A 14,732-nucleotide genomic window follows, 5' to 3' on the forward strand; every position below is an offset into this window, starting at 1 on the left:
TATATACCTTTAGGAACTATTTTGATTGAGCAAGTCAATCAAAAATATTTAAGAGCAGTTTCACTCCCTATGTATACACAAATAACAGCAACAGGAGATTAACAGGAAATGCTTCAACAGTCTTGACTGCCATAGAGGAAACGTAACCTGAATCCACCGTACCTAATTAAACAAAGTATACTGAGCTGATGGGATTGTTTGGTGCTGTATCTTAACTAGGCAAGTAAACCAAGGAGTCCAGTGGAAAATGAGGAATGGAGACAACACTTATGGCTAACAGTTTTAAATTTATTGGGAATTACAAAGAACTTTATATCCTACGCTACGCTGCTATTCTACTTGAACAAGAAATAAAAGCTGCCTTTTTAAACAAAAAAAGTAAACTCAAAACAACTTAAAATGAAACGAATATAAACCTAAAACAAAATGAAAGCCATGGTACACCTGCATCAGCACAACCAGGCCCTTTCAACTACCCACACTAAAACAAAACATGCCTCTCCCATATTGATTTCCAATGGTTTGACTTCATGGGCATACTCTTCCAGTGCCTCCTGAGACAGGCGGAGGCCAAACAACATACAAGGCAGTTAAACACATCCCACCCACCAAAGGAAGCCACAGTATCTTAAAATAAGATGCTTTGGTGCCAAGACCAAATATGGGTGCAAAGGAGAGGAAGGAATCAAATAAACCTGAGCAGCACAAAAATCAACAAGAGGGTGAGGTAGTGACATTGGCAAAAAGAAAAAAGAAAAAAAAGAACGCACAATGCAAATCAGAGGAAAGATAACAGAGCATGTAGTATGAATCTTAAGGACCAGACTGAGAGGGTGAAAGCAGAAAGTGAGAGCTTCTCCCCAGCGGAAATGCCGAAAGAGTGATTAGATTAGTGGGAAGAGTCAGAGAAACCTCAGGCATGAAGAGTGTCAGGCACAAGAGGGTAATCAACAGTTTCAAAAGCAGTAAAGTCAAGGATAAGTAGAAAAGGGAAGACAAAGCCATTTTGCTGAGGTCATTTGACAATAGGGAACTAAGTGCAGAATACAGATTGTAGTGGTAGAGCCTCATAGAGTAACCAGTTTGATCCTGGAGTCTGAGGGTAAAGGGTGGAAGGGAAATTAATGGAGAACAACCAATTTCACAGTAAGGGAACAGCAGACGTTAAGTGGGAAAGCACCTGCAGTGTTCTTGTTTCTAGGATCTACTTATCCAAGAATCAATTCCCAGAGAATATCTGCTTTCAGTGTTGATGGTTATGACAGCACTGCCTTCAGGATAACAAATGAACTTTCCACTAAAATTACTTAACTGGCAAATGCAGGAATCTTTTTGCCCAATGTTCTTCTGACTGAGCTATCCCACAGGGTCTGAGTTACAAATTTCTAATAACCTGAGAATCTTCTATCCAACACCTATTTAATACTGAAAAGGCATTTCAGTAACTGGAGAGGCAGAGGGTTAGAAGCTTCCACATCTGCCAGCAATGTACACTGCATTATGTTGCACTGGTAGGACCTGAACAGAGAATGAAGGCGCTTGTGCACCTGCTAGCAGCTATTTTATCCTCTCTGGAAAAACCTCTCTCACAGTCCACAGTCCCCTGTTCTACAAAAACTCTGAAATGGCCATTGTTGAATTCCTTTAATTTTAAAAGAGGGAACAGTCTTATTCCATTATTAATATTATAGCTTTTAGGACCAATTATTATGACTAGCCTTCATTATGACAGCAGCCTTCATTAATTTTTCTGAACTTTTGCAGATAGTTCTGAACAGCATCTCATAGCTTCTCTGCCTACCATACTTTGTTCCAATTTATTTGGAATTTTCTCTTAAGTCACTGCAAGACAAGCAAGGGGTAATACAGACCCTTTTCTCTGTGCCCCTTCTTATCCCTCGCGATAAAGTAATAATGGTAAGGATTCAGGACTGGGCAAGGTAGATATGTGCAGGGAACTTCCCTCTCCATAACCTTCTGAGCAGCTCTTGCCATTCAGAAGCAAAGGGCACTGAAAAGCACAAGCGTGACCATGACCCCAGCTCACAGTAAAACAGCACTGGCTGCATTTTCACAATGGGCTCTGTGAAAGAGATGTGTTTCTTCTTCATCCAACTGCAGTTCCCAACAGCCACGACCACCACCACCACCATGATCTAGGGAAAACTATGAGAAGGTGAATTCTCCCCTTGTTTGCTCTGTTATTCCCTTTTCCATGTTTTGAGAAATATGATCTGGAGACTCTAGTTGCTACGTTTGATGCTGCATACATATTTTAAAAAGCAAATATAAATGAAGTCTTACCAACCTTTATGCCCCAGCATCACAGCCAGATGTAAAGGAGTGTTTCCTATTTAAATGAATAAACAAACAAAAAAGATTTTAAATCAGTAATCAGACTGAATAAAACATCAAGTTTCATGCTGATAAATGGTCCTAATATCAATTATGAGTTAAATATAGCAAACCTACTATTGTCAATTTGACAATAAAGAATAAGCAGTGTTAAATCACATGACAATTCACTTTGATACATTATCTGCATTGGGTCAATCTTCAGTTTTACTCCTGGGCAATTAAGAGGACAGGAATAATTAAAGAATATTGGAAAGAAAAAGAAAGAAATCAAGTGACATTCCGTCACTCTAAATTAATTAAGGCCTGTAAAGTCTCCAATGTTATTAAAACTGACGGATGTAGGTCACTACACATAAGGGATATATTCTAATAAAAAATTAAACAGCATGTTTTATTTATTCATTGCATAGATCCAGTTTTACAGACAAGGTATGTTATTAAAAGTACCTTAATGAAAACCAGAGAGCTTGAAGTCACTCAAAATACATAATTACTATAAAATATTACAGTAACAGCTTACAGTTATGTAAAAACAGAATTATGAGTATTGTATTGTTGCAATATACTTGAACAGAATTCACACTGGACAGAGAAATCAGCTGCTTCAGAACCTTAACTTTTATTTTTATGGCAGTTAAGAAATGCAATGGCTGGAAAAATCAAAGAAGAATGAAAAGGTAAGCAGGACGCTTATACCACCCTAAAGGTGGTATCCAACACTGCACTATGATGAACATACCATCTGCACAAGCATTGTAGATTGCCAGACAGAATTGTCTCCCCAATTGTTCTCTGCATGCCGTTCTTGGGTTTCTGCTGAGCCCCTCCCCCCACCCCTGGTTGCACTGGGGGAGGAGAGGCGGGAAATCTCTATTTTACAAGTAATAGCCCTTGAGCAGGGATTCCACCAATGATCACATAAAATAACCTGCCCCCAGTTAATTATATCCATAATAATTGCTGACAGCTTGTATTTGGGTTGCAAAGAGAGCTCTACCTCTCTTTCAAATCAGAACCAGTGAAGATGGTGAAGGTCCTATGTGAGTATCTGGAGGATGGATGGCAGCTAACAGATTGAAGTTGAATCCTGACAAGACAGAAGTACTGTTTTGGGGTGACAGGAGGCAGGCAGGTGTGGAGGACTTCCTGGTCTTGAACAGGGTAACTGTGCCCCTGAAGGACCAGGTGCACAGCCTGGGAGTCATTTTGGACTCACAGCTGTCCATGGAGGCGCAGGTCAATTCTGTGTCCAGGGCAGCTGTTTATCAGTTCTGTCTGGTACGCAGGCTGAGACCCTACCTGCTCGCAGACTGTCTCGCCAGAGTGGTGCATGCTCTAGTTATCTCTCACTTGGACAACTGCAATGTGCTCTATATGGGGCTACTTTTGAAGGTAACCAACTAATCCAGAATGCAGCATCTAGACTGGTGACTGGGAGTGGCCGCTGAGACCACATAACACTGGTATTGAAAGACCTACATTGGCTCCCAGTACGTTTCCAGGCACAATTCAAAATGTTGGTGTTGACCTTTAAAGCCCTAAACAGCCTCGGTCCAGTATACCTGAAGGAGTGTCTCCACCCCCATCGTTCTTCCCGGACACTGAGGTCCAGTGCTGAGGGCCTTCTCACAGTTCCCTCGCTGCGAGAATCCAAGTTACAGGAAACCAGGCAGAGGGCCTTCTCTGTAGTGGCACCCGCCCTGTGGAACGCCCACTCACCAGATGTCAAAGAGAAGAACAACTACTAGACTTTTAGAAGACATCTGAAGGCAGCCATGTTTAGAGAAGCTTTTAATGTTTAATAGACAATATTTTGTTGGAAGCCGCCCCGAGTGGCTGGGGAAACCCAGGTGGGCGGGGTATAAGTAATATATTATTATTATTATTATTATTATTATTATTGCAACACTTAATCAGAGCAATGGGTTAAAAAACCTTTTGATCACTTTAAAAAGTGCCGCTGATCAATCAGCAGTTTATTAAAATATTGTCTTATTGTTCATACAAGTTATAAATGACAAGCAACATCTTAGAAGCTGCATTTCCCCTTCTCTCGCATAGGGCGGAATGTCTCTTCTGAAGTGAAACTCACTACAATAGTCATTTGCAACTGACACATTTAACTTACAGGATTTTGTTTTTACGCAGTTGACAGCGAGCCAGTTGAATTTGCACAAATTAAATGCATGGAAGGCGGAGAGCTTAAACTTTTAAGTTCTCCACCTTGCTCACGAGGTTCTGGGAGGCTCTGGGAAGATTTCACAGGAACACAGGTGACTACATGTGATCTTGCAAGAGCCACCCAGAGACCAGTAAGCAAGGCAAAGAGCTTAAAAGCTTTCTGCCTTGTTGAGGGGGGCAGAGTTTAAGACCCATTTGATACACCAACTCCAGAAAGTAAGAGTGCTAGCACGAGGGTGGTTCCAAGGGAGTGGTTCAACTACACATTTTTGCACATACACACCACCCCTGGAATATAATCCTCTGTCTCTCTATATATAATCCTTGCACAAGACGTGAGATGCTGTATATAAATAAGAACATATAAACACTTTTCTTTAAGACTATTTTTAGTAATACAGAAACATGCAGATTTAATTACTTGATGAAAATGTACAATAGACTAAAAATCAGGAGCCAGTTTTTGCTGTTTTTATTGTGAAGCTTTTGTTCTGAATGGCAGGTTGAAGTTCATTACAACTCCAACCGATTATTTTTTGGCATCCTGGGGCATAATTTTCTGGGGAAAACTCTAAACAAGAAAATGCATACTGCCTGGTCTTCACTGTAATACCAATTTGAGCTTTTTACCCAACAGAAAATCACCTTTGTGCATGCAACACTAATGTCTCACAACAAATGAAACTGATCTGTAGAAAACATACCGGTAACGTGAAAAAAAGAGACAATGCACGTATTTTTGTAAACTAGGAATTTTTTTATAAAAAGAAAGAAAGAAAATCACCTTTGTTTCCCTAGTCCAGGCATAGGCAAACTCGCCCCTCCAGATGTTTTGGGACTACAACTCCCATCATCCCTAGCTAACAGGACCAGTGGTCAGGGATGATGGTAGTCCCAAAACATCTGAAGGGCCGAGTTTGCATATGCCTGCCCTAGTCCCTGTGAGAAATGAGATATGACTGATCAAAGACCTCAAAATGCCAGGGTGCATTTGATGTAAAGGAATAGTTTCTAATCTATGTACTTTGTCCTCAGCTACAATTCAGCTGACTGGATAACCATCCACGGCAGTGTAATTGGATGCTGCTAGTCAGACACAGAATTAAGTGTGTTCTAATGAGGTTCCAATATTATTCTTGGAAATGGATCAAAGCTGTAGTTAATCACACAAAACCTATGCCTACCTTACCATCATGGTGTAAGAAAATGTGCCCTTGAATGTGTCACTGCACTGATCTCGCTGGCAGTCTTAAAATGGCAGTGACAGAAGATAAGCCACCACAATACCAGTATTTGCCCTACTGAAGTAAATCGGGCTGGAACAGCAAGCAATCAAGAGGTTACCATATTTTTCGCTCTATAGGACGCACTTTTTCCCCTTCAAAAATGAAGGGGAAATGTGTGTGCGTCCTATGGAGCGAAGACGCCCTAGCCCCGCGATCCTCTCCCGGCTGGAGAGGTGACGCGCAGCTATGGCAGGAGCCTCTATAGCCGTGCGTCACCTCTCCAGCCGGAAGAGCTCGAGCGGGACTAAAGCACCCTTCAACCCTCTCCTGGCTGGAGAGGGGACACGCGGCTATGGCAGGAGCCTCTCCAGCTGGGAGAGCGCACGCGGGGCTAAAGCAGCCCCCTGCGACCCTCTCCCGGCTGGAGAGGTGCCGCGCGGCTATGGCAGGAGCCTCTATAGTCGCGCGTCACCTCTCCAGCTGGGAGAGCGCACGCGGGGCTAAAGCAGCCCCCTACGACCCTCTCCCGGCTGGAGAGGTGCCGCGCGGCTATGGCAGGAGCCTCTATAGTCGCGCGTCACCTCTCCAGCTGGGAGAGCGCGCGCGGGGCTAAAGCCGCCCCCTGCGACCCTCTCCCGGCTGGAGAGGTGACGCGCGGCTATGGCAGGAGCCTCTATAGTCGCGCGTCACCTCTCCAGCTGGGAGAGTGCGCGCGGGGCTGAAGCAGCCCCCTGCGACCCTCTCCCGGCTGGAGAGGTGACGCGCGGCTATGGCAGGAGCCTCTATAGCCGCGTGTCACCTCTCCAGCTGGGAGAGCGCACCCGGGGCTAAAGCAGCGCCCCCCCCCCCCCGCGACCCTCTACTGGCTATGGCAGGAGCCTCTTTAGCCGCGCGCCACCTCTCTAGCCAGGAGAGCCGCGTGGGGCTAAAGAAGCCCCACTTACTCTCTCCCAGCTGGAGAAGTGACGTGCAACTATGGCAGCAGCCTCTCTGCTGCGCCTTTCCGCTGCTCCCTGACCTGCTCTTTGGGGCTGGTGGTGGGCTTCCCCCGTCACACCCAAAAAGCAGATCGAAAGGAACCTGAAGCCTAGAGAGTGAGAGGGGTCGTTGCGCACCGACCCCTCTCGCTCTCCAGGCTTCCAAGGTAGCCGCTTGAACGCACCTTAAACGGCACCTTGTTTTAGAGCGGGAAAACAAGAGGGGGAAAATTCTCCCCCTCTCTGCGCAGCACCTCCTGCCGCTTCGCTGAAGGGGCGCTGGGTAGAGAGGGGGAGATTTTTTTTTCTTGTTCTCCCCCCTCTAAAACAAGGTGCGTCCTATTGTCCGGTGCGTCCTATGGTGCGAAAAATACAGTATATTAATACAATCAAGAGGTTATAATCAATCAAGAGATTATAATATTGTATTACTAAACTAATATTGTGGATTTAAACTCAAAATTTGAGATAAATGATAGCTAGTTTCCAATCTTAAATTTAGCTTAGCTCCAAGACACACACTTTGCATTATGACAACTGTTCAACGGAAATGTGTTGTTTAGCCACAAACTGAAATAAACAAATACAGAAAATGGTAGCTATGCCCGTTTTTAAAATAAGTTTACAACTTAGTTCTTGCTCACTGGAAATCTTATAATTATTTGGACCAGTTTGAATTAATAATGCTCTATAATAAAAGGCTAATACCTCAATCCTACATCTACTCAGATGTAAATCCCATTGAATTTAGTGAGGCTTACTTTCAGGTAAGTGGATCTAGGACTGAACAATAAATATAACTCTTTCCATTAAGAAAATTCCAGTGGATTGATATGACATTTAGTAAATTACACAAAATTCTACTAGATAAAAAAGATCAAAGTAAAAATAACAAGAATCTCAAAGACTCATAGCAACTTCTCATAGAAATAAATGCAACTAAAATTAAGCATACCCTTTAGATCTAGTAGGTATTAAAAACTGGCTGAAGTACAAATTCATGGCTGTAGGTAAAACTGTAGGTGGCATAACAATTATTCTCCTGGAAAATCAAACCACTGAGTAATAGTGACTAATTTCCAGAAAGGCAGTTTTCTATCTTCAGAAGAGAGATGTTCCTACCACGTGTGGGGAACCTCTGGCTTTCCAGATATTGCTGAACTATGTCCCATCATCTCTGGCCACTGGCCATGCTTGCTGGGGTTGGTGGGAGTTGTAGTTCAGAAACATTTAGAGAGCCAAAATTTCCTCAACCTTGTTTTATATTAAGGTCCTTCCAATTGGCAGAGAGAGAAGAGATTGCATGTACTCCAATATAACTCAGAATACACTGAATTCAACAGGTAGTACTTCCAAGGGTGCATCTAATCGCAGCAGAAGAGCCTCCCCAAATAACACTATTTGCACATTGGGCATCTCTTAGTAAAGGAAGCATTTCTGCTAACAACTATGGTTGACTACAACTGTTTCAGATCAGAAAGTGTTCATTCCTACTTCAGAACTAACATGATACTTCAAAGTATATTATTAGAGTCACACAGGCCTGTACAAGAATCAGAAGCATCACAAATAGGGGGGAAATAATCATGTCTGCACTTTTGATTGGTACATCCACTCTGAGAGAAAGGAGAGATCTTATACACATTAGCTGTTTTGTTTACATGAAAAATTAATTCCTCCGGTTCCGCCTTCAAAGGCAGGAAAATTGTATTCATTCGGCTAGCCAATGACTAAGTGAGTCGTCAACCTTTACTCTAATTTCCACTGGATAAAATAAAAGCATAATATGTTTTTCAAGTTCAGGAAGTACACTGCCCCATCAGCATTCCTGTAGGCAATTTAGAAATCAGCACAGGAGCCAATTCCTCTGTGCATATACACATACACAGGTCTCATCAGTGTTTCTTATCACAATCCAAAACTGGGATAGCAGTAGTTCTGTCACTTACTTCCTGCTTTTTAAAACACGCTTATTAACATCCCCACCCCCACCCCCCACATTAGACAAGACGCTCCAGAAGCCTTTCTGAACTAAAGCTTCTTTACTGGGTCAGGATCGGTTTAGGGCATGAGATGCCCAAGCGTAAAAGCAGACACAGATGCCAAGGGAGGTGAAGAGAGATCTCAGGTCGATCCGCATCTAGGTTAAGGTGATCACGAATAGAGAGGTTTAACCGGTAGCATGCCGGTGCGCAGCCGTCCCCCGCCACTGCAGAAAAGATCGGGTGGGGAGATGCAGTGCCGAAAAACACGTAATAAGGGCAATGACCAGCGGAGGGGGAAACACAAGGCGCCTATAACGGGGGCGTTAGACACATAGCGCGCTGGGGACAAAACGGAGCTCGAGAGACCGGGCAGCAGGATGTCCTTAACTCCGGGGAGGCCCAGGGATGCTCGACCTTCTCCCAGGGTGGCCGGGCGAGCCCTGCCGCTTACCGTGGCTGTCCTTCTGGCCGATGCCCTGCGTGCGGATCAGAGCCGACAGCCGCCTGACGTCCCCCTTGAAGACGCACTCGTGCACGGGGAACTGCGCCGACGGGCCCTTGTCCGGCTCGGCGGCGGCGGACCCGCCGGTTCCCCCCTTGAGCGGCAGCCGGTGGTGGTTGGTGGTGAAGATGCGGTGGCTCCCGGCGCGGCCGCTTTTGCCGGCCCCCGGCCGGCCCCCGGTGAAGGCTCCCCCGCCGCCGCTGCCTGGCGCGGCCGCCGCCTCTTCCTCTCCGGGCGCCAGCAGGTCCCCGTCCTCCTTGCTGGGCTTGTGGTCCCTGCGCAGCGAGCGCAGCTTCTCTCCGGTCATCGCCAGCGGCGGCCCCGGGCGCTGGGGGCCCCCGGCGGGGAGAAGCGGCGCCGCAGTCGCTGCCGCGGGGGGCTCGGCGAGCTCAGAGCCGCGGCGGAGGGTCTCTTCCGGGCTGCAGCATCCCCCCTTCCCGCCGCACACACTCGCCGCCCGCCGCCCAGGGACTCCCCGCAGGCCGAGGGGGCTCCGCGCTCCTTCCGAACCGCCTTCCACCTGCCGCTCCTCTCAGCGGCTAGACCGCGCCGCCATCTTGTCGGAGGGGTCTCGCGAGAGCGGAGCGGCTCCGCCGGGCGAGATCGAGGCGCTCTCGCGAGATGGTGACCTCCGGCGCCTGCCGTGGAAAGCAGGCGAGAGTCCCGGCCTGACTGTTCCGAAGGCGGGGTCGCTGCTCTGAGCGGCGAGGTGGGACGGGGGGGGGGGGAGCCCTGGTGAGTTTATTGGGGAGACGCCTGGGGCCCCCCCCGTTGAGTCCTGACAATTTACCGGCCGTTTTGCGGTTCTGGCTGGCTCACCTGTGGCCGTCCAGGTGCTGCCAGACTCCCAGTCTCCGCCACGTGTATGCACGTGGAGTGCTGGTGGGAGCCGGAGCCCAGGAACAGCTGGGGGCCTTACAGGATGGCACCCGAGGTCCCTTTGCCCCGCCCCTAAAATATTTCCCAAATATCCCCTCTCCCAAAATTAATAGCCATTGCTAATCAAATGACGTTCCTGTGTGCCGCATCTTGTGATCGATTATTCAAGTTGGCACCCCTGATCTTGCAGATGAGTCTCTCCCAGGAGAGGAAGGGACGAAGGTTGCATTTGCCTGCTTTTTTCCGTGGCACAATTTTCATGGGAGTGGGAGACGTGCACATGGCCGGTGGCAGTGGAAACGGGTGCAGAGTGGGGCTGCGGAATAGAAGACAGTAAAGGCTTCAGAGTTGGGGTAGGGGAAAGTGAGCTTAGTAGTCGCATGGGGTGGGAAGGGAGAAGCTCTGGCGGTTAGTGTTGGCGAGTGGAGTGAGCCTCCTAGTTAATTCATTGTTTCTTCTTTTCTTTAGGACTGCAATACGAAACATACTGGGAAGAAAGCCTCATTATTTATTTATTTTTTACACCACCGTTTATCCGAGGATCACAGGGCGGTTTACAATATAAAAACACAGAAATGCATAACATTGGAACAAACAAAAACAACAACACCCTCACCCCCGTTTAAAAGTCCTGGAAGAAGAGGAATGATCTCAATGATTTATTTACTAGTAAATATGTAGATGTTAAGATTTCAAATGCTGTTATTCCTTGGGTTCCAAGAATCGTCCTTCAGTAAAACTTAATCCTGGTTTTGTTCATTTCTAATACATTTCAACTTTCCATTGTGTTTGAAATGATCTATTCTTACTTGAAAAATGAAATTGGTTTATTTTATCCATGCTAACCTGGAAGTGGGACGCGGGTGACGCTGTGAGTTAAACCACAAAGCCTAGGACTTGCTGATTAGAAGGTCAGCGGTTCGAATCCCCGCAACGGGGTGAGCTCCCGTTGCTCGTCCCTGCTCCTGCCAACCTAGCAGTTTGAAAGCACATCAAAGTGCAAGTAGATAAATAGGTACCGCTCCGGCGGGAAGGTAAACGGCGTTTCCGTGCGCTGCTCTGGTTTGCCAGAAGCAGCTTAGTCATGCTGGCCACATGACCTGGAAGCTGTACGCCAGCTCCCTCAGCCGGTAAAGCAACCCCAGAGTCGGTCACGACTGGACCTATGGTCAGGGGTCCTTTTACATTTACTTTAACCTGGAAGCACCACTTGTTTCAATGAAATTTTCTTCCATCAGGTTTGTAGCATCAGGTTGCAGTCTATACAAACTTACTTTCAATAAAGTCCACTGAAATAAATTGGACCTTTTGAGTATATATGTATCAAATCTGGTGGTTCTATTTTTATGTAAAAATCAACAAAAAATAGTATTGGATTGACATTTTCAAATTTCTCATTGCATTACTCAAAATGAGTTTTGAAAATACTACTATGCCGCATTTCCAGTTTATTATAGTGGGTCACAGGCAATATGAGTTCTGCAGTTTCCTGAGTCATACAAACACCAGGAGATTTAGAATGCTGATTCTGTGGCAGGTTGATGCATCCACTAGAAATATGAGTCAGCTGAGATAAAGAAGTTCACCTCAGAATAGTCAGAAACAAAACTTAACTTAGCACCTTGTCTGTAATTCATGAATGCTCATAATGCATTAAAGTATTTATTAATGTCCCCCCACGCACATGGGAAGCAAATACTGTATTCAGATATACAGAAGCATAAGACAGAAGCATATACAATTTCAAACCATTGATCCATCTACTATTGTCTACACCAGGCATCCCCAAACTTGGCCCTCCAGATGTTTTGGGACTACAGTTCCCACCATCCCTGTCCGCTGGTCCTGTTAGCAAGGGATGATGGGAGTTGTAGTCCCAAAACATCTGGAGGGCAGAGTTTGGGGGTGCCTGGTCTACACTGACTGGCAGCAGTTCTCCAGGGTTTCAGATGGGGTCTCTCCCAGCCCCGCCTAAAGATGCCAGGAATTGAACCTTGGCCCTTCTACATGCACAGGAGATACTATACTACACAGCTATCCTGTGTACTGATTTATGGAATCAAAGAGATGGAATCATTATGCCTGCTTTATATTTTCTTCCAGTTCTTCACCATGCTAAGAGCATAGGCCATGTGATACTTGGGGACTTAAGGGCTTCAAAGGCCTAAAGGTTTTTAGGATCATTCCAGAAAGCCAAATAACTCAACACAGATACCTAAGGATTGCCACTAAAAAAAACCCCAGAAAACTCTACAGTGTTGTAAACTTCAGCTTCAGCTTCAAGCATTAGCAGGAGGCAATACTTAGCTCTATGCTGCGAAAGCAACTTCTGATTTCTTGCCGACCAAGCTGCTGTTAAATGCACAGGAACAGGCCAGAGTTGACAGCCTTGCGGATGTTGAATCTCAGAGAAGTAGATTTGTTAAAAGGGTATGTTATTAATAGAATAAGAATTAATACAGCAAACAAACAAAAAAACCTAGCAGCTCTTAATTCATTTTCAATTGGAACACACCTTGAATTCAGCTCAACAATGCTGAACCCCTGCATCTTTTTTTCAGTATCAAGGTTAGATAAGTAGTAATTAATAAAAGTGCACCTAAACACGTGCATAATGCCTTTCTCTTAGTACTTAGTAACCACAGTTTTTCCTAACACATCTGAGGTTAGAGGAAAGGGATTTAATATTAGAGGCTGTTGCTTAAAGACGAAAAGTTTTCCAGCACTGCTCATTGTCATTTAGAAATGAAGTAGTGAGCTGGAGAGCACCCAATAGAGAACAGCTTGATCATGAACAAAGCCGTTTTTTATAACAATCCTGAAGCAAACTCACCTGCTTATTCACTAAAGCTGCATCCATGTAACCAGGTCTACAGGATTTGAGTCTCTGTCTACAATGCAATTATTGTTCATACAGTGGTACCTCGGGTTAAGTACTTAATTCGTTCCGGAGGTCCGTTCTTAACCTGAAACTGTTCTTAACCTGAAGCACCACTTTAGCTAATGGGGCCTCCTGCTGCCACCGCGCCACCGGAGCACGATTTCTGTTCTCATCCTGAAGCAAAGTTCTTAACCTGAAGCACTATTTCTGGGTTAGTGGAGTCTGTAACTTGAAGCATTTGTAACCTGAGGTACCACTGTAGAAACAAGCTGGCTGAATTTGCCTCATGACAACGTACTTAAATGCATGTAACTGCTTGAAAACAATGTAATCCCATTCTTTCTATCTTTTATAACTTTGTACTGTACTCCAAATGGCAAAATTGTACAGAGAAACAGCCCCACCCTAATCATGTTTACTTGGAAGTGAGTCACACCGGGGGGGGGGGGGGAGTGATTCACTTCCAAGTAAGTTTGGTTAGTATAAGAGCCAAAACAATTTAAAGCACAATTCTATACATGTGTTCTTAACAGCATAAATGAGTACAGTGGGGTGTACCCCCAGGGAAGTGGGTATAAGATTGCAGTATGAATGTTGTGTGTGTGTGGTAAATTGTCTCTTGTCATCATCAAATGACTGGCGTGATTAGTGGTTGTGGGCATTGAACTCCCATGGTTCCTGCACTGCTGAAAGGCTCTAGAAAAGGGATGGGAAAGTTTTTTTAAAACCAAGGGTTGCATTGCCTAAACTTTCCACTCTCCTGTGTTAATATGTACATGAATCTTCTGGGCATGGGCATTCTGGGATTTGGTGTGGATTATCAGTATTATATCCACTTCTCTTTTCCATGTGAACCACATGAACCAATCTTGCTATGAAGCACCTTCTAAGGATCCTTAGAGTTTAGGGTTGGAAATGAACTGGCTGATGGTGAATAAACTGAAACTTGGTCCAAGCAAGGAGTTTTTCTTAGATTGCAGCCCTGGAGTGGTGAAAATGTCTGTCTCAGATGGGCACAAACTGTTCCCCAAAATATGGGATTTGTAGATTGGGATCCACTCATCCTTGATGGCTGGCCTAAGGTTTTGCCCAAGACCATATTCTATCAACTTATCTGCAATAATAAACATGACTGCCATTTTAAACATGCTTGTTAGTGATCCCCACCAAATTGCTAGTGGGCTTCCTATGACCCCCTGGCTGGCCACTATGACAACATAATGCTGGACTTTACAGGCCTTTTGTGTAATGCAGTGGGACTCCTCTTATGAAGATTGCTAGATTGTTTACTGCCCCTGGTTCATATTCCTTTTATCAGTAGATTACTCACATGCTGATTCCTGCAGTTCAGCCTCCTGTTAAGAACACAGGAGCAGGAGAGCAATTTTCCTCCCTATCTCTTGATATTTCAAAACCTTGCTACTGGGTAGTGAGTGCCATTGAACACATTTTGGAGCTATGATTAGAGGGGAAGTTGCCATTTTAAAGGAACTGAGACTTTAAAGCCTTGGAAAATGTGGCTGTAGGGCACTATAGTAAAAAATAAATAAATCCCCATCTCCCCTCCCAACAACCAACACCACATCATTAGGCAATTTCCAGAGGGGTAGCCATGTTCATCTGTTGCAGCATAAAGAGCCCCCCAAATAGGCTTGGATAGATCCATTGAATTCAGTGGATATGCTAGGGTTGCCATATGTCCAGAAATTTCCAGACACAGCTGGTATTCAGCCCCCTAAAGCA

The 14,732-nt window shown here is 45.3% G+C and overlaps 1 protein-coding gene and 1 long non-coding RNA gene across 2 annotated transcripts in view; one reads left to right on the forward strand and one right to left on the reverse strand.

The window, feature by feature from the left end:
• Positions 1 to 9,676, reverse strand: part of ANKRD13C (ankyrin repeat domain 13C) — a 30,108-nt gene extending 20,432 nt beyond the window's left edge. The window contains exons 1-2 of the mRNA XM_079982254.1: positions 9,179 to 9,676; positions 2,309 to 2,350 (exon numbers count right to left, since the gene is read on the reverse strand). Coding sequence (XP_079838380.1) covers positions 2,309 to 2,350; positions 9,179 to 9,536 — 400 coding nt within the window. The 5' untranslated portion in view covers positions 9,537 to 9,676. The remainder of the gene's footprint in view (positions 1 to 2,308; positions 2,351 to 9,178) is intronic.
• A 188-nt stretch (positions 9,677 to 9,864) lies between these two features.
• LOC307219232 lies at positions 9,865 to 11,436 on the forward strand. Its single transcript, XR_013840341.1, has 2 exons — positions 9,865 to 9,938; positions 10,577 to 11,436. It is a non-coding gene; the product is annotated as an uncharacterized lncRNA (long non-coding RNA).
• The last annotated feature ends 3,296 nt before the right edge of the window (positions 11,437 to 14,732 follow it).

Source organism: Podarcis cretensis (genome assembly GCF_951804945.1).
Source record: "Podarcis cretensis genome assembly, chromosome: 6".
NCBI lineage: Eukaryota > Metazoa > Chordata > Lepidosauria > Squamata > Lacertidae > Podarcis > Podarcis cretensis.